This window comes from Sarcophilus harrisii, chromosome 3 (genome assembly GCF_902635505.1).
Source record: "Sarcophilus harrisii chromosome 3, mSarHar1.11, whole genome shotgun sequence".
NCBI lineage: Eukaryota > Metazoa > Chordata > Mammalia > Dasyuromorphia > Dasyuridae > Sarcophilus > Sarcophilus harrisii.
Window position 1 is genome coordinate 345,864,399 of NC_045428.1, and position 25,099 is coordinate 345,889,497.

General features: G+C 32.2%; 1 protein-coding gene across 1 annotated transcript in view; it reads right to left on the minus strand.

Annotated features, from left to right (window-relative positions):
* The window catches only part of LRP1B (LDL receptor related protein 1B), a 2,378,573-nt gene that overhangs the window by 76,485 nt on the left and 2,276,989 nt on the right, over window positions 1–25,099 (minus strand). Inside the window, exons 83-84 of the mRNA XM_031963676.1 lie at window positions 22,996–23,160; window positions 2,861–3,022 (exon numbers count right to left, since the gene is read on the minus strand). Coding sequence (XP_031819536.1) covers window positions 2,861–3,022; window positions 22,996–23,160 — 327 coding nt within the window. The remainder of the gene's footprint in view (window positions 1–2,860; window positions 3,023–22,995; window positions 23,161–25,099) is intronic.

The following is a 25,099-nucleotide window of genomic DNA, read 5'->3' on the forward strand; positions in this document are numbered from 1 at the left end:
ACAGTGTTCTCTGGGAGAACAAGAGAGAGGGACATAGAAGAATATAGACAATAGTATAACAGAAGCTGTCCATAAAAATCTATTTAAAATAGTAGTGATTGGTGATTGTTTCCCTGTCACTGAAGATTTTCCAGGAGAGGGTGGAATACAATTCATCAGCAATTTGTAGAAAGTATTCTTTTCAGAGATGGGTTGTTCTAGATGATTCCTGAATTCCTTTCTAATCTGTGATTTTTTTTTTCCAACAAGCTTTAGAGCCATTTTATGGAAGAAACTCTTTTTCAGACTCTTGACATCCAATTAGTTGCAAAATCTGGTTTGTTCTACTTCTACAATATATTGTATCTATCTCTTTTTTCTTTCCTCATGCCATAACCACTCTATTTTAGACTTTTGTCATTTCTTACTTAAACCATTTCAAAGGCCTCCTAATTGATCTCAAACTCTAAAGTCTCTTTACTCTCTAAACATGTTCCATTCAAACTGATATGAAAAACACAAGTCTAACAATTTTCACTCACCTACTCAGGATACGTCATTGGTTCCCTTTTTCCTCGAGCACAAAATATAGACTCCTCTATTTGATATTTAAAGTATTTCACAAATTGGCTCTTCTTTCTTTTTCAAAGCTGATTACTCCTTAACTTCCATTTGGACTCTCTAAGGTCCATAATGTTTCTTCGGTCAGCTTCATGCTTTTGTGTAGGGCTCTTCTGTCATGGAAAGCTTCCTTTTTCTTCTTGTTGAATATGACTGCTAGCTGCCTTCCAGGCTCAGTTCAAATGTTACATCCTTCAATAAGCCTTTCTTAATTCTCCAGTTATATTTATTTTCTATATATACTTTTCTGGATATGTCATATACTGTAGACTATCTAAGTAATGTGTGTGGATTTTTGTGTGTGTGTGTGTATGTGTGTTTATCCCTTACACTGGCAAATGTTAGATTAGGTAAATGATTCTAGCACTGATAATTACTTTTTCCCCAAGCCATCCTCTAAAAAGTCTTTTAATAATAACTAGCACTCTGTTAGTCACAAAACTTCAGAAGCTTTCCCACTACTTATTTTGTAAAGTTCAAACCCTTTTCTGTAGAACCAATTTAGAACATATTCCTATTGTTTTAAGATTTATGAAATCTAATTATTGATATAGGAAAATATTGGGTAGTTTTAAATATAATGAATTAGAATTATTACATAAGAACACAATTATTAAAATATATGTTTTAATACTTGAACCCATTAGAACCAAAAAGCATAAGGCATGACACAGATGTTTCTAAAGAGTAGAATCATAATTGAAATTATAATTGTTTCCTGTGTAGGTTACTAAAGGACATAGAAAACACCAATGAAAGGACATCCAGGTTGCCATTTAATTTTGATACTTGTCTTTCAGACATAAAGTCAGTTTGTCTACATTGGCCTTTAGCCTTAATATTATCACTATTAAATTATAAATAGCCTTCAGTATTTTTCCCTTCAGTTAATACTTTAGTTTAAATGCAAAATACTGTTCTTATTCATTTCTTTGATTTACAGCAAGAATCCTTGCTCCAGCAGAGCATGAAATACAGCTATGTTTGGTCTTGCACAACTTCCTTAAAGAAAACTTAATTTGATTTTTGTCATTATTTATCTCAGTCTCACCTCCCTGGGCTGCTGCTGTTCAAATTAATTTGCATTTCAGACCTAGGCATTTTACTTTGTCATTAGAGTTATGAAATGTTTTTACTCAGCACAACTAAGAACTGATGTTTTACCTCCCACTAATGGATCTTTAATTAGACATTATAATGAACCATTCTGTCATTCCTTCATTTCTAGTAAGAAGATTTGTAAATGCACAGTGGTACAACCCTCTTCTTACTATGTGGATAGTTCAGTGAAAATTATTAATCTAATAGCTAACAAAACAGTCATATTAGATGATTGCTTCCTTGCAAACTATTTCCTTACTATTCCTCAAAGATGTTTGTTGACATCTTGATCAACAATGTGTGAGGAACAATCTTGCCTATGATATTAAGGCTTCTGGACTTTAAGCAAGTTACTTAACCTCTGTCTCAGGATTAATTGAATAATTTTAATAAAGTGATGTGCAGTCCAAATGATAAGGACTATGGCTTCTAATGGTGATAATGAAATGACTGTGAAACCATTTACAAAACATTAGGTCATCTCTGCCTCAATGAATCTCAAAGCAAAGAATATATCAATCAGACCTATCCTTTCCAAGAATAGTTATAGGCTACAGTGATTATAATGCATCATTCTACCCTCTGGCTTATTTCTAGCACATAACAACATACCTATATTCTTCACTGAAATGAAACTGAGGGCACTGTTTTTAGAGTCTAATTTCTATTATACTCATTATTAAATGGGAGGAGGAAAGGTAATACAAAAGTTATTTGATTTTGGCACTGAATTTATTCTGTGGCTTTCTAAAGCAATATATGTCTTTCTAACTGAAAAAAGAATTACTATGACCTAATATTTTAGAAGGAATGAAGAAGACACAAGATTATACATTAGTTATAATTAAATCATTTATGGATGGTTGAACTTGCTTAAATAAGTTTTTAAAATAAGTTTTTCTAAACATTTAACTGATAACTGAGCTGTCCATGGACCTCCTAAATAAGAATAGCTGGTAGTGTCATTTCTCACTTTCAGGGGCAAATAAGATTGAGCCAGCAATTACTTAAGGTCCCATATACATGTTATAAATAAAAAAGAGAAGAGAAGAAAACAGAAATAAGGAAAAGACTGAAATATAGTCAGAGATTTCATATACTTAAACATCAAAATCAAACCAGACTGCAGAATGTTTTGATGGACATAGTCACCACTTACAGTATTGGCATCTGTCTCCAGTGTATTCAGGCATGCACTGGCAATACGGTTGGTTTCCCGCAGTAACACTGCAAGATCCTCCATTTTGACAAAACTTCTCACAGACCATCTGATTGCAATTTGGTCCAGTAAAACCCAGAGCACAACTACATGTTGGCCTTCCTGTTGGAAAGAGATAAAAAAGGCAGAAGTAAAAGCAAATGGTTTGAATGAGTCAACACTATGTGATGGAAAGTCTTCTATTTTAATTCCAGTTTCAGTAGCTATGACTTAAATCATCAACCTTCCTAGGACTTGTGTCTTTTACACTTAGTTTAATCTCCCTTGAGTCATAGTTATTATGCCATTTTCCTCCTTGGAGCAACGAAGTAGCCTGGAGTCAGGAAAGCTCATCTTCCTTAGTTCAAATCTGACCTCAGATACCTGCTAGATCTGACTTTGAGCAAATCACTGGTTAAGTGATTCCCTATTTATTTAGTTTCCTTCTCTATAAAATGAGATGGAGGAGAAGTGCTCCAATGTTTTTGTAAATAAAATCCCAAATGAGGTCACAAAGAGTCAAACAAGACTGCCAAAAATGATTGGACATTTTACCCTTTTGATTACAAAGTTCTTAACACTAAGACTTGTGTACATTAAATGTACATTGAAAACTTTACAATGAAAGTGTATTCCATATGATAGGCACTTAATAAATATTTGTACAATTTAATTGGACCTCAATCACATCATTTTTCAAATAATAAACTCTTCAATACTTCTTTAGTCTAAAATTTTCTTTGTTGTGTATCACAGAATCTTAGAGTTAACATAATCATTAGAGGTCATTAAATCCACCCATATTTGTCCAAGAATCTTATCTTTCTTACCCTCTCAACAAGTGATCCTTTATTCACTTCTCAAAGACCTCTAGTAAAAAGAAACTACTTTATTGTACAAATTGTTGTTGCTAATTTTTTTCAGTTGTATCCAACTTTTCATGGTCCCATTTGGCATTTTCTTGGCAAAAATGTTTGTCATTTTCTTCTCCACTCATTTTATAGATGAGGAAACTGAGACAAGCAGGGTTAAGTGACTTTCCCAGGGTCATACACTTAATAAGTGTCTGAAGATGAATTCCAAACCCAGTGCTCTATCCACTGTACCACCTAGGTGCTCCATTGTATATAACACAATAGGAATACCACACTTCATGGGACTCTAGGCTCTATATTTTTTCCATATTTGCCCATTTATTGTTTTTCCCTACAGTTTTTACTATGTTCACTTATTGGGAATAATATTATAACCTCTGTAGACTGTAAACTACAGAAGGTCTCAGATCCTAATGTAATGGTATAAGTTTATAAATGTAACCAGTGAATAATTAAGTTTTAAATGCATTTTCTATTAATTTATGATTTGCTAACGAATTTATAGTAGTTTATTTTGAACACTAAAGATTATAACAAGCTATCATGATAATGCATTTTACAAATGTAATTGAAACAACATACAATAGTAAATCTGGGAGATCATAATACATATGTATATGTATTCATATATGTGAATATAATATGTGTGTATATGTGTGCATTTGCATGCTTTTTATTTCTTCTTTTTTTCTGCCACAAAGAACTCATAATTACATTGAATATGGACAATATATTCAGTGCTTATCAAGGCAATTTCACTGCTAAGTGACTAATGTTAAAAATGTGAAGTGTCTCACACCTACAAAAGTTTTAAAGACTGAGATGGAAAATGCAGCAAGGAGAATTTTTCCTATTATGAAAATTCACAGGAGAAACTAATATTGGTGTGAGGAAATAAAAGGGTTTGGAGATATGCAAGAGTAAAGAAATGAGAATCAGGAAGTAATCAGAAAAGGAAAAATGTTCAGTAATCAGAAAAGGACCAACTAAACAGCAAATTTTCCTTTAATTGACTGATATAGGCTTAGGCAGTTGATCAGCTGAATATTATGATTATTAATTTGTTGATCTTAAACAGAAGCCAGCTTTGCAGGAAATACTGACTTCATTTGCCTTTGAAGGATGTAAATATATGTCTACTTGTTCATCAATTGTGAATACCTAGGGAATTCCCCATTTCACCTAATTCCTCAAAATGCATGCATGATATACATTTAATTTTAATATACATTATTAATATTTTACCAACATTTTCTTGAGAATAGACTCTTTAAAAACCCCCAATAAATTAAGCTCTGACATGTAACATTGCCCATTTCTGAGGTGCAAATGCTAAGACTAAAAATTTTACAATAGTTCTGGAGAGCTTGTAAAAACTGCCTCCAGTACATCTCTGGTTGTGATCCCAATCTAACCTTGATGACTGGTAGATAGTATGTGCTTAATAAATATTTATTGATGAACTAAAAGGATCCATATAACTAGAGCTGGGAGAAACCTCAGAGGTTATAGAGTTCAGTTATTCCCTTCATTTTATAAACAGGGAACTGACACCAAGGGAGATAAAATGATTTCATTTTGTAAGCATCAGATATAATATTTGAACCCAGACCTATGAATCCATGGATAATGTTCTTATATAGAGAAGGGAAATCTTATTTTCTGGTCAGCACAATGATCATAATCTAGTCTTTTGGTCAGAGACAAGAATTTCTTGGATAATAGCAGCCTTAGGAATAATATTGAGAAAAGCCTCAAATTGAACTTTCTAGAGAAAACTATCATTCCTGAACATTTATGATCCTTGGAGAATGAAGATTGTCTTTATGACCCTTGTAGCTAGTCATGACATGGGAGAAGTTAGGGGCAGAGATTGAGAATTTGCCACCTTTCACTATTCCTATGAGTTGTTCATGCATTACAAAAGACTGCCTATTTAAAAATCCCCACAATGCATTTTCCATTTAGGGAAATATAATCAAAGGGTGATTTTGGATGAGAAAATTATGTAGGATGCTATGGGAGAACTAGAAACTCACCAGAATATTAAAGGTTTGCTCTAATGAAAACTACAAGTTCAGTTTTGTTTAAAAAGAAATTCTATGATTGCTGAAAGTGTTTTCTGCATCTGTTAATAGGCTCTTGTGAGTATTTTGCTTTTATATACTTTTCATGGCATAAAAGAGAGATTGTCCCCTCCAAACAACATTTATTGCCTTGAGTGCTTATCTGGGAACTGGACCTTTTTAATCCACATTTGGGAAAAATAGACATGAACTATATTTAAGTTAGATTTGGAAATTTCCTAGAGCTAATTAAAAATTGAAGAACAAAACAAATAAATAACCTTTTTCAGTCAGACCTCAAGTTTGGACTTACTTGTTATGAACCCAGAGCTTTTGGGGGGGGTGTATGGGAAAGATATGTTTGAGCCAAGGGTTTTGCACAAAAAAACCATAATCGAGTACAGTTTACTAAGAGAGGGAAGTATGCATTCTTAGAGTGGAGACCTGATGGTTGAATCAAAAAATATATATTACCTGAAACATGATAGAGGAATCCCTTTTTCCAAGAGTCTCTATATCTATAACATGATTGTCATCCAGTTATAAGGTGGTAATTCATATACTTGGGTGTTTTAGACCATTATAACCTACAGGTAGTGGTCTAAACACATTAAAAACAAGTTTATATTTATTGATATTCAGGAATACAGAAGACCTATTATCCAGAGTTCATAGATATGCTTGAAAAAAGGGAAATTTATTTTTGAATTGTATCAGGTATCTGGGTTCTATGTGTATGTATACACATATGTGTACAGATATATAAATATGCATTTTGTCTCTATATACATATATCTTCACATATATGTATATGTAATACAAATACATTTTGCATAATTTTTTTTCTTAAAAATAACATCATTAATAAATATTTACTAAACCCTTAATATACACATGTTATAATCTAAGTACAAAGGTTATGTATAAATATAACATCTATTTCTCATACCCAAAGGGTTATAATCTATCTGGGAAGATATATTGTCTCTCTGCCTGTCTGTCTCTGTCTTTATAGATAATAGATACCTATGAAAACAAAGCAAATATATATAGGTGTGTGTACATATATATATATATATAAAATAAAATACATGCATATATATAGATATAGATATATAGATATGTATGTATGTATGGATAGAGAAAAAGAAAGATAAAGCCTGGCACATAGCAGGCACTGAATAAGTGCTAGTTGATTGAGAAACAGATGATCACTGAAACTATTAAGTACAATAGGAGGTCACAGATAGAGAGATATCATTGGGTTGAATGGGTCAGGAAAAGGGTATAATATTATTCTTAGCATTTATAGAGTGTTTTAAGGTTTACAAAGAATTTTACCTACTCAAACTCCTCATAACAACTTTGTGAGGTAGATACTATTACTAACACCATTTTACATAAAGGGGAAACTGAGGCACAGAGAAGTTTGTCAGGGTCATAATAGATAGTAAGTGTCTGATACAGGTTATGTTTTGGGCTTTCTTTCTCCAAGGCCTGCACTATATACATTGTACCACCTGGCTGCTTATTAAGGAAATAATACTTGAATTGAATATGTCTGTGGACATCTCAAAGTTATCTTGTAATATATCTTTTTTAATAGGTAAAACCCAATATGAGAAAATAATAGTTTTTTAAGACAAGTATAGAAGCACATGTTGCCGGGGGTAGTTTCTTTTCCCCCTCCATTTCACAGGCACAAAAAAGATATGCTTATATTCCATCTACAGCTGGCTTTAAACTAGTACAGAATGAGGGGGTAGTTGTCTGGCATATGCTTCATTTAAGTTTTCAGCCAAATTCTATTGAAGAAGCTTCTCTTTCTTTTCTTTTGAATAGAAAGACATTTTTTTCCCTTGACAAGGAGAAACCTTTCTGTGCAGGAGAATATCCACCTTGAAAGAATGTGTGATGATATTGCAGATCCTTTGTTTGCTGATGGGAAATGAACCATCTGTTGCAGAATTATGGAATGTGCTTGAGCTAATATTTTCAAGGCACTCTCAGCATCTACCCTAACATGTACTATTATATTCATTTATAAAAGCCTTCTTAGGTAGATAGTTGAATGCTATTGCTACATTTTAAGAAGAAAATGCAATGTTGTAATCACTAATGCATAGGTTTGTAGTAGTCGTTCATATCAGAGAAATGTGGAGCTGACCGCCTTGAGAAAATTTGCTCTGAGATAGAGGGTTTCTTTGAAGGGGGAGAAATGAAAGCAAATTCTAGTTTTTCCTTTCTTAGACCATTTCTCTTGTCTGCATTAGAAATTTGATTAAGTGTCCTACTAATAGACATATTTGAATCCATCAGAATCATGATATGAGAGACTGAGTCATGCCCTAAGGCACTTTGTATAAAAAGGAGCTCCTATCTCTGAATCTGAAAACATGAAATTCTGAATTTTTGTATGTGAAAAATTGGAACAATCAGGGAATAATAGGAGAATTGAGTTGTTAAAGAGAAAAGAAATATTGAAGAGATCTTGGCTCTCTGGATATGGAAGAGAGGACCCAGGCTGAGAGAAGTCCTAAGCAAAGGTCAGCTCTTTCCCCAATTTCCTTTCTTGATACATAATATATACTTAGTTAATATAGTAAAGTCTGATTTTTTGTGACCCAAACTTTTCCAATAAATTAAATTTTGTCTCAACCACAAAGAGCCTAAGGGTTTATTAGAGATAGATATAAACCTCTGCTTAGAAGATAGGAATTATTTTTTATCAATGCATCCTTTATAACAATTAAAATAACATTTATATAGTATGTATAAAATATACTTCCTCAAAACAACCCCTTAGCCATTTTCATTATAGAATCATAGATTTAGAATTGAAAATGACCTTCAAGGCCATATAGTATAACTTGAGGCCACAACAATAGGATGTGATTTACTAAGAAATGATTTTATTTTTCATCAGAGGAATGATAATAAGAGAAATTAAGCAACTTGTCTAAGATTTAACAGGGTAATAAAAGGAAGAAATGAAATTCAAGCCCAAGTCCTTCTTCGAATGCAATATTTTCTCAATTGTATGACACTACTCCTATTCTTGTAGATAATAACTACTGTTTAGACTTTTTCCATAATATGCTTATGATTCATTTATATAATTGCCATTAAAAGAATGTTTTCTTCAGTAGAAAAGAAAGAGTTTCTTCAGTAATAAAAATAATTTTGGTTTGAATTACCAAAAAAGTTGGTTATATAGATTTAGTACATGTTTTGGGAAATGGACTTTGAAATTATGATCATCTAAACACAAGGCATGTTTCTGAGTTTAGGATAGAAAATTCAATCCTATACTAAGCTAAACTAGTCACTTGATTCTTTGATATGTCAAATATAGGGATAGATTTTGAGGGTTGTCCCTTATATCTAAAATTCTCTCCCTCCTAATTTTCCTCTCCTGATTTCCCAGTGGCTTTGTTTAGATCTTAGCTAAAATCTTACTTTCAATAGGAAGCCTTTTTCAATCCCCGTAAATGTTAGTGTCTTCTCTGTGATGAGCACACATGCAGGTGCACACACACACACACACACACACACACACACACATTTATTTATTTATTTATCTATATAGTTACATAATTGTTTGCCTGTTTTCTCCTCCATTAGAGTGCACTCTTTGAGAGCAGAGAATATTTTGTTTTTCATTTTATCACCAAAACTTAGTACAAAGCCTGGTACAGAGGTAGGTGCCTAATAAATACTTGACTTGTCTTGTCTTGTCTAGAGAAAGGGATAAAAAATTATGAGAAGTAAGCAGATTATGTGGTAGTCCCTAATGCACTTTTACTTTTGTGAAATATGGATACTTATGGATCATTTTTTGTCTGAGAATGATTATCCATAAGGTCTGAAAGTGGATTAGCTCACTACAAACTTTGTTGAAGGATGGTTCATTGTCACTGTCTTAGATGTTACATGTTATGTCATATTCCTTTAATGGATTCTTCCAAATTCCTTTCCTTGAAAGTGATGATCCTATTGCTCTTACAACTCTATTTCATAGTTTTATATTTGCCACTCTTGGTGCCTATTTTATGTGTAGCCCCTTCTAAATAAACCTGTTTTGGCAAAGAGAGACAGAGAGAGAAAGAAAGAGACAGACAAAGAGAGAGAGAGAGAGATTCAGAGAGAGAGAGAGAGAGAGGAAGTAAAAAGGAAAGGAGAGAGGGGAGAGAGAGAGAGAGAGAGAGAGAGAGAGAGAGAGAGAGAAAGGAGAAGAGAGAGGAGAGAGAGAGAGAGAGAGAGAGAGAGAGAGAGAGAGAGAGAGAGAGAGAAAGGAAAGAGAGAGAGAGAGAGAGAGAGAGAGAAGTTGCATGTTATTATTTGTTTGTTAATAGAAGTTGAAGGGGGAGGTGGGTGGTTCAGTAGATAGAATGCTAGGCCTGAAGTCAGGAAAACTACTCTTCTTGAGTTCATAACTGGTCTCAACCACTTCACTATCTGTGAAATCCTGAGCAAGTCACTTAACACCATTTACCTCAATTTTCTCATGTATAAAATGAGTTGGAGAAGGAAATGGCAAACTATTTTAGTATCTTTGGCCAAAAAAATCCCATCTGGAGTCATAAAGAGTTGGAAAGGACTGAAAATGATTCAACAACAAAATAAGTTGAATTCAAAAATTGACTTAGTATCCTGACCTTGCAATGAAGTAGTGATATGATCCTGTTAGCTTGTTAGGTGCCTTCAAATTTTTTTTTATCTTATTTAAAAGAAGGAAAAAAATTGAGATTCTAATAATTTGCTTTAGTGTATTCACTTCAGAATGAAACAACCTAACAAGAATATGAAGAACATCTTTCCGAGCTCTATTTTGATAGCCAAATGATGATAAATTTATTTATATACACTTTTGTATAGTTAACAAAATTGAATTAACTAAAAAATTAATTTTTTATGTAGGCAGCACTGACACATGAACCATGCTAATTCTTTTCATGAAACAGATACATAATTTGGGGACATCATTTGTATGCTCTTTTAAAAGAGTTCATTTAAATTCGTAACAACTCATTGTGTCCATAAAAATAATACTGTTATTCAAGTTTAATTTGGTACTGGTTAATTCAATTACTCACTATCATAAATTTGATCTACTAAGAAATGTTTTGTTTTGTATTTTAATCATAGCAACTACTGAAACTTTTCTTGGGCCAAACATTTTTTTGAATATTATTTTATTTTTCTAAATACATATAAAGATAGTTTTCAACATTCATTTTGGAACACCCTCAGTTTCCTCCCTTCTCCCCAATCCACCAAGCAATCTGATATAGGTTAAACATGTGTGATCATTTTAAACATATTTCCATATTTGTCAAGTTGTGTAAGAAAAATCAGACCAATAAAGGGGGAGGGGGAGATGAGAAGAAAGAGCAAAGCAAACAAACAACAAAAAAAGGTGAAAATACCATGCTTGGATCCATATCCAGTGTCCATAGTTCTCTGGATGTGGATGGCACCCCCCATTTCTAGTCCACAGAATTGGCCTGAAACACCACATTGTTTGAAAGAGCCAAGTCCATCACAGTTGATCATCGTACAATGTTACTGTCACTGAATCACATATGTTCTTTAAGAAAATCACTTTAGCAGAAAAAAATCACTTTCAGCAAAGTGGAGTGGGGAAAGATTTTGGCATTCAGACCAATTCAAAGACTGTTGTAATTGTCCAGGCAAGAAATGATGAGAACATGAACTAAAGAGGTGACTGTGAGTAAAGAAAAAGGATGAGATGTGAGAGATTGAGGGGTTTGAAATGGCAAGACTTGTTAAATGACTGGATATGAAAGATAAGGGAAAATAAAGAGTTGAGGATAACATCCAAGTTATGAACCTGAGAGATTAGAAGAAAGATGATGAGATTTCTTTGGCAGAAATACCAAATTTGACAAGTTTGATTTAGGTTTGATTAGGCCAAATTTCATCATACAAGATCTTTACTTCTCAAAATCAATAAATCTGAATAAGGTAGAGGCAGTATGGTGTGTTTGAAGGAACACTGAATTCATATTCAGAAGATCTGAGTTCTAATCCAGACTGTGTTATTTATCACCTTTTTGACCTTAGGCAAGACATTTAAGCTCTGGGATTCAAGTCTTTTCAAATGTAAAATCAGAGGTGCTTACTTGAGTCAAATAGATTATCCTATATCTGTTCTTTCTTCCTCTTTTATGCTTTTCCTTTTCTCTGCTTTTTAAATCTTATCTTGTTACTCACTCAAATTTTGGATTTCCCCTTTCCCAGAAGGTCCTGTTTCTCTGGGCTCCTAAAAGCAGTTTCTTTGAAGTTTAGAGAGAACAGATCGCTTTGAGTTGTGAAAAACCATGCTAGACTCTACAAGTTGGCAAAACCTCTCTGTCTCCAGCTCAGAGGAATTCAAGTTCTTGATGCTTTCTTTTTTGTTAGAAAGATTTATTTTGCCACTTTTATACTTAATATAATGTTTTCCAAGACTGAAACTGAGTCCTCATTTAGAATAATTTCACCAAGTTGACTACAGCTGTCGGATCGTCTTAAGTATCTCAAAGATTACAGAGCTCTATTCAGCAAAGCCTGACACCAAGAAAAGGAGAAAGAACTGCGAAGTTTATCCCATTCCTCCTTGGATTCTAACTAATATATTCTGACAAGTTTCAAATTATGGGTCAGAATCTATTTATACTTCTGGAAAGTTCATTATTCATTACTAGCCAGGGCTGTGATTGCTAAGAATTTGAAATATTTTTATCTTCAAAATGATTACCATTCAGTCAATTCAGTCTTCAAATTATCCTAGTAAGGGCATGTAGTTTTTGTCTAAAAAGGAATGGCAGTGTTTAAGAATTGCTCTGACCATAGGGCTTGTACATATTAAATGTTCAATAAATATTTGTCGAATTAAATTGACCACAACTTCCAGCTGAACTAATGTGATCTATCTGAATAATAGCACAACTGAATAATAATTTCAGGTTTCTGTTGCTCTCACTGACATATAGATAGACTTTTTCCAGACGATTAAGATTTTCCAAAATCATGATCAAATGTTCCTAAAATGATCTTGTCATCATTCATTCCAACTACTTAAGTAATAATCAGGCTCCCTGGAGTCATAAAGAAATATTAGTTTGGCAAATCCTGAAATAGTATTGTTAAATATGTATGGCATGAGGCACTCTGGTACAATAGAGTGTTTTTAGCAGCTTCAGTCTTTTGGATTTGCATGCTATTGTGTTTTATCTAGAATAGGATCTTTCCTTTTCTTTGTCTCTCCAGAATAGAGCATGGCACATAGTAAAAGTATAAGTTCTTATTGAGTGTTTTGACAGAGTAATGATATCCATTCATATTAAAGTATTGCTTATCTTTTATCTGTTGACTAATATCTAATATAATGACCATTCTCTTAATGAAATGGAGAATTTCATTAATTAGGCACAACCAAATGTAGCAAAATTTATTACAAATAACCAAAAACTCTGTCCTTGAACTTCAATAGCTCTTGTATTTTAAATGACTGCTTTGGAACATAGAGCAGATGTTTTTTTAAAAAATCTATGATCCGCTTTCTGAGATTTAGACAAAGAACAATTTAGTTTCTATCTTGAAATGATTAAGATAAAAGATTATGATCGGGAACATGTTATGTACTCTTGTAGTCTAATGCCCTTATGAAAATTTATCACTGGCCATTTTTCAACTAAGGAGAAAATGATAAATTTCACAGTAACAATATTTTTAATTTCATAAAATTTCACAAAAAAATCAATAGCCTAGTATTATTATATAAGAGTATTATTAAATAGGTTGTAATACTGAAGCATTCATCTTGACAAATAAATATGTGGAATTTTTTAGGTGGAATATTTTGGGATTATCTAGAATAGGAAGTTTCCAATGGAACATTTCCAGTTATACTTCCTACCTGAGTTAATATGATATTTATTATAGCCCATGGCAAGGATTTAGGATATTAGATTGCATTGCTATACAAAAACTAAAGTTACCACATCTAAAAATAAAATTGCTTAATAAATTGCAGTACTTATTACATGCTTGGTGAATGAATGAAAGAAGCCAAAGAGAAGAAGAAAAATTTTGAAAATAGAGTTGCTAGAATACATCTAGTTTTATAACTTCAATGTTATATTCAATTCCTTGTCTCATCTATCTAGTCCGTTGCCATATTTTGTTATTTTTACCTACACTGCATCTCTCATAACCATCTTGTTCATTGTGTTCACATAGCTACTAACCTAATTCTGGTGCTCATCATGTCTCATCTGGATTATTGCAATAGACTCCTAATAGTTCTTTTAGACCTCTTCCTCAAGTAAATCTTTTTGCCAATCCATCTTCGACACAGCTATCAAAATGTTTTTTTTTTCTTTTGTTTTAGAAAAGATAAAATAGTTATATTTTTAAAAATTAAATGAGGTATTTTTTTCAAAAACAAAAGTAGCACATCTGTGATTGGAATGGGAAGTTTCGGGCTGCTGATAAATACAAAATTGTTTTCTTAAAACTCAGATCTTTATGTCAGTCTTTATGGCCTCTAGGATTAAATACATGTTCATTTTTGGCAATTAAGACCTTCAATACTTGACTTTTTTTTCCCCTAACATTACCCCTCCTCTTGTATTCTAGAATAATGCCAAGAACCCTTCTTGCTCTTCTTCATACAGAATAGCCCATCTCCCACTTTCTGACTTTTGTACCATTTCCCCTATACCTAAAATACAACTTTTTTTTTTTACTTCAAAATCTATCTCAGATACTTCCTTTTTCTCAAGATTTGTCTGAGCCTTGCCCTGCAAGTCCCCTCCTACATGACCTACTGCATATGTAGTATATATTTTAAATATCCTTATTTATGTATATGTGAGTAATCTTCCCTGGTAGAATGTAAATAGAATATAAGCTTCTTGAGGGAAGGGACTTTTATTTTTTGTCATTATATTCCTTGTGTCTAACAAAACCTGTCACATTCTAAATTCTTAACAAATGTATTTCAACTGACTGAGCACAGGAAACAATACCTTCTATGACATCTACAGATCAATTTAAACATGCCAACTCCTGCTCAGTCAATTGTAGGTGACAGGCTCAAGGGTATGGAGTTTGGATATAGATTCTGAAAAAAGGAAAAATGGTTCCCTTAAGAATTTACATTTTTTTAAAGAAAGGCCAAGAAAGTCTAATCACCTATCATGTGATCTTGATTTTGTTGTTGTTCAGTCATTTTTTAAGTCATATCTGACTCTTTATGACCTCATTTGCGGTTTTCTTGGCAAAAATACTGAGAATGCTGTGCCATTTCCTTCTTCAACTCATTTTTTTTTTCTGATAAGAAAGCTAAGGCAAAAAGGGTTAAGTGACTTGTCCAGGGTCACACAATTAGCAAATGTCTCAGGTCAGGTATCATCTTGATTATTCAAGTGATAATAAATTACTAGAATTTTACCATATTTGCCATATGGTTATTTTTTTCTCTCTCTTTCTGAGAAGGGAGCAACAAGATTTTTTTCTGAATTAGGGGAGAGATGATATGGAATATACCTTCCCCTTTATCAACCTCCATAACTTTTGCAGCATAAATAAGTTCTGCCAACTATTGTGAGATACAGTCATTATCTACTATCTTATTCTGGATCCTTGAATAAATTTATAGGGTATGGGCTGAATCTATAAGCTGAGTGGACAGACAAAAAGGGAACTTAGAGTCTGCTTTATTTTTACCAAGGAAAAGACTAACTTAAAAAACAGGAATGGTGTTTGGTTTTTTTGTTTTTTTGTTTTTTTTAATTTAGAGATGGATTGTACCTAATAAGGACTTGTAAAGAAATGTTTATCTGAAAAATCAAGCCATTGAAAGACAAAAAGAAGAAATGATACTTATCTTCTAATATTGGCAGGGCTGTGATGTGGGAAAGTGGTAGTAGGGTAAGAGATATGCAAAGAGGAAAATTTTGGTTTAAACTAGAGAAAATTTCCTAATAACCAGAGCTACATAAAATCTGAAAGAACTTCTTTGTGAAGTGGTTGGATTTTATTTTAATTTAATTAATTAAAATATTTATTTACTACAGGCTTTCAAGCCATGTCCTGGATGACCACTGTTGAGTATGTTATAAAAGAGTAATGTTGTAGACAGGTAGTCTATTTAACCTTGATCTTATGACTTCTAGGAGAGCACACAAATAAATTTAAAAGTTTAAAACAATATTGAACAGGATTTTTTTTAAAGGGAGTTGAGGGGTGAGGCTAAGAAACGATAAGGCCTGATTCTTAGTAAAATTCAAGGACTAATTCATATCTCAGTAAATATTTGAAATTTCATTTTTTATATTTTATGTTCTGATCTATCCCTGACGTTCCAAGTAGTACAACTTAATATATATATATGTGTGTGTGTGTGTGTGTGTGTGTGTGTGTGTATGTGTGTGTGTATGTATGTATATAAGTAACTCAAGAAAGTTTGTATGTGATATTCAGGAAGTAGACAAGGCATAAAATAATTAGCTGGTATTTTTTTTTTTCCCTAAGAGTAGCTAGACTTCTCTTCTTAAATTCAGATCTGGCCTCAAACATTTATTAACTGTGTGACCCTATGCAAGTCACCTTAATGTGTTTATCTCAGTTTTCTCATTTATAAAATAAGCTGTAGAAGGAACTGGCAACTACTCCAGGTTCTTTGCCAAGAAAGCCTCAAGTGGGATCATGAAGAAATCTTGCACAAGTGAAACAACTGAACAATAACAAAATCTCTTTCCCAAAGCTATATTCTATTATGAAGACCTAATTGAGAGAACATTAGTGGAGTTTATAGGGAGTCAGAAGTGGATATACAATGAGCAGTTTTGAAAGGAAATAAGACAATGAACTGGGGGAAAGGAGCATCATACAAAAGACACATCATGTCAAAGTATCGTTATTTATATGAACATGGACAAATCACAACTTCTGAACCTGTTTCCTACTTAATAAAATGGCAATAATAATAATGATACTACTTACTTCACAGAGCTGTTGTAAGGAAAAAATAGCTAACAAACTGCAATAAGTTATATAAATGGGAGTTATTATTAATAATGACAGTAAATATAAGATGGAATTAGACTGTACTTGGGATATCACAATACTTTATAAAAATGTTTTCCATACTATTTTCTCATAAGACCAATTTCTAAAATTCTAGAGGCCAATATGCATGTTTTCCTCAGTATTACAGGTATCAACAAATTGAAATTTTTTGGGCTCTCTGATTCAATTGTACAGTATATCTTCCTGATAAAGCAGTTTGCCTTATTAAGATACAAGGCAAAGTACAATAGCCAATTAGGGATATAGGAGAAAAATCAATACCAATAGTAGAAATAAGTTTCCAAGAAGTTAATCATATAATCTTCTGACTAAAGAACATCATCAGTTGATTTTCTTGGATATTTTTCAAGTAACTGGATATACATAAGGCCTAGTCACTGTCATTGCATTTGGATACAATTTATGTATCAATTCACTTGATAGCCAGAAGCTAGAATTATACTTTTTGTTTTGAGAGAGCAAAATAAAGAACTATCATTGAATCTCAAAATGACATAGTAGAAAGAACAATAGATTTGTGTTCATGTGTTGTTTGTTGTTTAGTAGTTTCAGTCACATCTGACTCTTTGTGACATCATTTGAGGTTTTCTTGTCAAAATTCTGCAATGGTTTGCCATTTCCTTTTCTAACTCATTTTACAGATGAGGAAACTGAAGCAAACAGGGTTAAGTGACTTGTTCAGGATAACAAAGCTAAAAAAAGAATCTAAGGACTGATTTGAACTTGGGGAAGTGGAGTCTTTCTGACTTCAGGTCTAGCACTCTACCCACTGTTCCTCTTTGCTGCTCTCTATATATTTGGGTAACTTGAATTCATCCCAGTTCTATCATTTGTGTGATCATGGGGACATCACTTAACCTCTTTGACCTTCAGTTTCTATATTAGTTAAGTGGGGAAAGTAATATATGTCTTATATAACTCACAGACTTACCATGATGAAAGGTCTTTGTAAACCTTAAAGCTTATATGAATATAACTGTTATCAAAAGTTTTACATATCTAATAGGTCATTTAATTATACTACTTCTAATAGCTGATGTGGGGCTAATAGAATAAAATCACAGATTTTTCCTGTTGAAGTCAGTCAACAGTAGACTCTGGATTTGTGAGTATATATAGCTAATAAATAGAGGTAGCTTCTTTAAAAAATTCTAACAGAATTTTTCTACAAAATAATCTTCCCTGATCAAGGACATTTGGATGCAAAGGTGTTCTTTGTTGTTTTTATTTGCTTGCTGCTCATTGTACCTTACTTGGACCCCTAAGATGTTGGTTGATGTAAAAAGGGCTATTTCCTCAAGAGCCTTTATTTACCAGAAGTGACTCTCATGGAAATGTCTCAGCTGGCAACACAAGGATAAGTGAAGCAAATTGCCACAGGCATTGGTTTGCTGATGTCTGTTGTGAAGAGGAAACAGTACAGTGTTTCTGCTAATAAATATGTGCAGCACTGCAACAGGGAGAGAAACCTTTCTGAAACAGGTCTCAGGTTTGGCAAGAACCTTTAGAGTTCTACTTTGTAATTGAATTGTGTGCTTCTGGTAATTGTCAAGCTTGGAGCTGCACTTTATGAAATGAAATGATCTCATAAATTTGAGAAGGTAAGGTATAGGTGTAGGTTGGTATCCACTTAAAAAAAGTACTGGGAAAATAGCCAGCCTGAATTTTCCTTTGATGTAAATAGTTACTTACTTCATTTGATTAAGCAAATGAGAAGAGCTGTAAATTTGACTAAATCTATTATGTCGTTTTGCATAGTGAAAAGAGTAGTAAGAGACTAAAAGCTTTGGTTTAATGCCTCAACTAGGTCTATAAGCCCAAGTGAGTAAAGAAATACTACAATGCTTCACATATAAACAAGTCTATTTATCTTTGCTCCATAGGTAGTAATATTGAATTGGACACTAAAGGGATACCTATTGAATGGGAAATGGCTATGCTATATGGATATAATGGAATGATGATACTAACAATAAGGTTGGATTCATAGAAACCTTGGAAAATTTGTTGCACTGATTCAAATCAAGCGAGGAGAACCAAGAGAACAACTGGTGTAATAAAAATAATTCTAAGACCATAAGTTATGGGCAAAATGCAATCATTATGAGCTCATTAAAATAAAAAGTAAAACAAATAATGAAACCAAAGAGTGACTATTTACATAAACTTTCCTTATGATATAAAAAATAGCTGGATATAGTAGAAACAAGACTAAATTTGGAGACAATATTTGGCCTTGCAACTTGACAATTCATTTTTCTCAGCCTCAGTTCTCTCATCTATAAAATGAGAAGTTGGGTTATACCCATATATAATATAATTCAGGGAGTCTAAAATTTAGGTTCATGGATTTTAAAGAACTATAGATTTTAATAATTGTATTTCAATATAATTGGCTTCCTTTGTGATTGTATGCATATTCTTCTATTTATTAAAAAAATAGTTGCAATATGATTCACTAGATTGTCAAAGGGGTTAAGGACAGATCAAAATATTTTAAGAACCCCTGAATTAGATGATCTTGAGGTGTTCTTTTAGACCCTAATCTTATATCCCTAGTTTAGGATAGTTCTATTTTTAATGAAGATGCCTATTATCATCATTGTAGAATTTACCTTACCTTAAGGGACATTAGGACAAATATCTTAGTTCTAGGTTTGGATGATGCTCAATAAATGACCTTCTCTCCTTATATTTTGCCTTTACTCCCCAATTTGTCTCGAGAAATCTTAAAGTGTGTTGCAAACAGTGACATCATCATAAAGGTTTCCTTTTTTATTACCTTACTTATATAATAGGACTTACTTCTTCCTGTATTATATAATTCTGCTCTTTGCTTCCCCTTCCCTTCTCCCCATCTCCCAACATATCTCTTTTCATTTTCCTATCATTTCTTTAGGACTAGGTTTCCATTGCCAAAACACACAATGGAGATGGCAGAACTGTTGTGAGAGAAATCTTTCAGTCTTCCTTTTCTTGTCTTCATTTCCTATTTCATTAACCAAATATTGATTGTTTAATTGCTACATGCACAACTGTACCAACACTTAATCTGGTCAGTAATGCTTCTTCTAATTGTTCCCTATTCTATGGATTTGGAAGAGATGGATAGAGTGCTAGGTCTGGACCTAGTCAGAAGATATGAGTTCAAATCCAACTTTAGATACTAACTAGCGCTGGGCAAATAATTTAACCCTGTTTACTTCAGTTTCCTCATCTATAAAATGTGCTAAAGCAGGAAATGTAAAACGACTCCAGTATTTTTTGTCAAGAAAACGCCAAATACGCAGTATGGTCCATGGAGTTAGGAAGAGTCAGACATAAATGAACAGTAACAAATTGAAACAAGAGCTTGAATCAGGGAGAACAGAAAAGTCTCCCTCCTATCTCCTTTACTCCTAATTTAACAAGTCTTATTTTAATTCATTTGTTGTTCCACTCTCTTAGGTGAATTTTGATGTGATTTTTTTTTTAAAAGAAGAAAGCCTTTGAAGAAACAAAACACTAGAAAATGAGAAATACATTGTAAATTTATTTTTGCTATCTGTACAGTGTTTTTAATGAGGTGATAGAAACATTAAACCTTTCACTAGTTTCAAATTATTATTGTCAATTGCCCAGTTTATTGTAAGTATCTTCTTAAGAAAGGTTTATGACATGGACCCTTGTTGATGTTTTCAATATATTCAATTATTTTCCTTTGCTACTTGCCAATGTATATGAAAATAGGTACATATCTTTTGTGATAATTTATTGTTAATAATTACTGCAAAACTAACACCTTACATAGCCGGAAATTTTCATTCCTACATAAGAAATTTTAATTATGTCTCTCAGATGTGTGCTTTTAATTAACTGGTGACATTTTCTTTGTTCAATTATTATAGTTCTATACAACTGTCATAAACTTATAAATTTTAATTAAAACTGCCCCAAACCTTGGTTATATAGTGTCCACATAGGAATTTGCCAAAAGGCTTAACTGTAAGTAAACCAACAATGAATAAATCCAAGAATTGCCACTGGGATTTGTTTAACAAATTAACATTTGTGTGCAGATAATGAGGTTCTACAACCTATAATACTGAACAATACTTGTATGAAATCATAATTTAAAAAGTGAAAAATGTTTTCCAAATGACTTAATTGGCTATCACATTATTATTAATTATTAGATGGTAGAAGAGCATAAAATACACATGGATCAACCTACCCTTAGTTGGTTTCCTCATGTGCACTCATTTCTTTTATAATTTTCATATGCCAAGGGATTTTAATTACATTTCTAGAATATATTTATTCAAATCTGTAACTCAAAAATTCTGAAACCCAGTTAAAATTTCACATGGAAAATTACTATAGGAATTAAGTAAGGTAAAGAAAGCACTAAGCCATTTCCTTATAACATTGCTCCTAATATTTTAAAAATATTAAACTGATTATATCTCTAGCCATGGATTTAGAGATTGATTTCTTTCAATAAGTAGATTTATTCTGAATCATAGTTATTTGGGTTAACTTTCTGACTGAGCATTGTGGCAGAGAGTTGGACTAAATGGCTTCTGATATCTTTTCCAGTTTTAACTCTATCATTTTATAATTGTATTTATGATTGAACAGGATAGTGAAAGCGGTACTAGATTTGAAGTAAGGAGACCTGGGCTTCAGTTTCCTCAGCTATAAAAATGTAGTCATTTGACTATGTGAACTCTAAGAATTCTGCCAATTCTAACTCTAGATTGTCAAGAAGTTAATATAATTTAAAATGTTGGAAAAACTAAAAAAAGTCAAATTATTTCTCAAATTCTAATTTTTTAATGATAAAAAGAAAAATGATTTAATATCTAAAAATTCTTTTAGCATTCAATGTATATTGATAATATAAATATACTTATAGACTAAGCAAAATTACCTATTTAGGTGAAATAGTTATGCTCCTCAAAATAAAAATGTGGATGTATTTCACTCTGTATATGCTGCTTTGTCATAGTAATTGCATATTGAATAAAGGATGACCATAATCCATTTTTAAGTAACAGATATCTCCAACTGCATCATGAAAAATACTCACTCTATATTTTATCTACAAATTATTCTATACTGAATAAAAACATTTGCAAGAGTTTATTTGTTGCTGTTGGATTATTCAAATTTGAAACCTTCTTTTACTGAAGTATTAAGTTTTATCAATTAATATAGGTCAACTAACAATATAAAATATATTCACATTAGAATGTACAGTTTGATGGCTATGGGGTTTTTATTTCATGAAAAAAAATACCAATTTGTGTCTTTGGTAAGTTGTGCACTAGAAGAAAGAACTAGGAGAAACATTTTTACTTTTAAGTATGAAGCTGTGATTTTATTGGGATTTCCCAGGGCAGAATTTCCATTTAGCAAGATAGATTGATCCTTTCTTGATAAAGTTAAATAGCACATAATACTGACAAATTATGTATCCTCCCCAGGATTACAGACCTAGTATTTGTTTAAAAAAAAAAAAAAAAAGCAAGTCTTAGATCCATGTTTTCCTACCTTCAATGCCAGCTTTATCTCTTTTATGAGTAAAAGTATAAAGTGTAATTTGCTATTCAATATTTTTTCTTAGACAATGTTTTGGAAAACATGTATAATATCCAAAGTTTATCTGAGTAATACAGATATAAGTCTAGTGTAACTTGGCATGTAGTAATGTTCTATTTCCCAAATGTAGGATTTATCATAGTATGTTAAATGGTAATTTCTTCATAATTTTGTATTAGCATAAAGATTATAATAGATTTTCTGATAAATTCTCAAGCTATTAACATAGTATAATTAAGTTATAATCGTGATCAATTTTTAGTTTAATTTCATTATTATGTGATTTAAATGTCAATAGGCTGAAGTAGCAACCAAGGCAATAAATTAAATTAATTTCAATTGTCCAAACTGAAGATAATGTTTGGAACAATCTGTTCTTACAGCAGGGTCAAGAATTATAATTCACTTCAAACAAGTAACATTTTCTTTAGGGTTTTCTCTAATAGAAAAAGATAAAGACAATATTTACCAAGAGCAGATGCTACACAAGTTCCTCCATTCTGACAGTAGTTAGTACAATGGTTGATTTCACATCTTTCTCCAGAATAACTGGGCCAACAATGACATCTTAGATCTCCTTTCTCATTTACAATGCATCTTCCTCCATTTTCACAAGTCAATTTACATGAATCATCTATTAAATACATGAATATATGCTTCAATTAATGAGTGAAGAGAACAGTTAAATTAAAACTCTCCAATTAAATTAAAAAAACTCCATAGACAGGACTTTGATTTTATAATACTAAATTATTTGTCCAGAAGACAAATTTCTTTTTGTTTTTAATTCAGAAAAATTAGTATTCAAGTGTGTTGCATTGGTATTCAACCTAGAGAAGAAAGACAGAGAGAATAGTATTGTTGTATTCAAACAACTGAAAGACTGTCATGTAGAAGAAGGAATACATTTGTTTTAGAACTAGAACCACAAGTAGAGAAATTCTAGGAATAACTTTTTCAGTTCAACATGTAAAAAAGTGAACATGAGAGAAAAAAAAAATAGAATCAATCAAATTATGAGGTCATGAGTTCCCTGTCCTAAAAGATATTGTAAGAAAGGTTGGAGGACTACTAGTAATTGATTTTATGAATGGTTACATGCTTTGGACAGGTATTTGGATTAAATGATCACTCAGGATCATTCTAAACCTAAAAACCTAAAATTCTAAGACTAATACACACATACACACAGATACACAGACACACACACACACTGTATGCAATCCTTTGATCTTTTCTGCTCTGAGATGTTTTATTTTGCTGCTCTATCATTTATTAAAATGTTAGGCAAAGTATATATGATAATTTTTCAGGATATAAGGTTTTTAATCTCAATATATTATTCAAGAATGGAATAGACTATCTCATCAACAGCTAGCATCCTTAATAAACTCAGAGAAAAATCAATAAAAATATTGCAATATTAGAAGATGTTTAAAGGCTTTTTCGAGACTTATTCCTTACTAAGATCCATGTATCATAAGAGAAAAATGACAGAACTATGTAATAGGATAATATTTACATACAGCAATATTGTCACATGACAAATCAGAAACCTAGACATAGAGTTAGATCTGAGTGCAAATCCTATCTCATGCATTTATTAGCTCTGTTTACATGAGTAAAGCAATTACCTTTCCTGAACTTAGGTTTTCTTATTTAAAAAATAGACACAATAATATTTCCATTCTCTACTTTAAAGGATTGCTATTAAGATGCTAAGATCATAGAGCTAGAATTAGAATGGATCTCCAAAGTCAACTAGTTCAATCATCTGGATTTTACAGAAATAAAAATGACTCACCTAATGTCAAACAGACATTTTGAAGAGAGTGCTTAGAAACTTTAAAGTACTTTAGAAAGGTGTATTATTATATCTATTTTGTTGTTGTTGTTGTTGTTGTTCAGTCACTTCAGTCATATCCTACTCTCTGTCATCCCATTTGAGGTTTTATGGGACAAATATTGCAGTAATTTGCCATTTCTTTCTCCAGATCATTTTAAAGATGAGGAAACTCAGGCAAATAAGGTTAAATGAATTGACCAAAATCACATAGCTAGTAAGTGTCTCAGGCCAAATTTGAACTCAGATCTTCCTGACTCCAGGCCAAGTACTCTAACCACATCACCACCTAGCTGACCTATTATTATATCCATAATTCCAAATTTTGAAAAGAAAAAAACTATTTTGAATTGCTTCAATTTCCATGTTGATAACATAATTTCAAGGAATTCTTTTACCACTAAGTGCAAAGTGAATATGGTCAGTTTACAGGAACACAAGAAATTTTGTCTCAATCAAAAAGCCAATAAATAAGCATTTATTAAGAGCCAACTGTGTGCCAGGTATATGGAACTGGCTTTGAGACCTGGTTCAGCTGCTTACTAACTATGTGATTACTAACTACAAGTTCTTTACCTTTCTTAGATTCAATTTTATTATATGTAAGGAAGAATAATATGTACTCCAGTACTAGTCCAAGTATTAGTAAGTACCATTACATAGATCTTTGAAATTCATAGAGTACTTACTTTACATGAATAACCCTTTTTGAGCTTCATCAACCCATAAG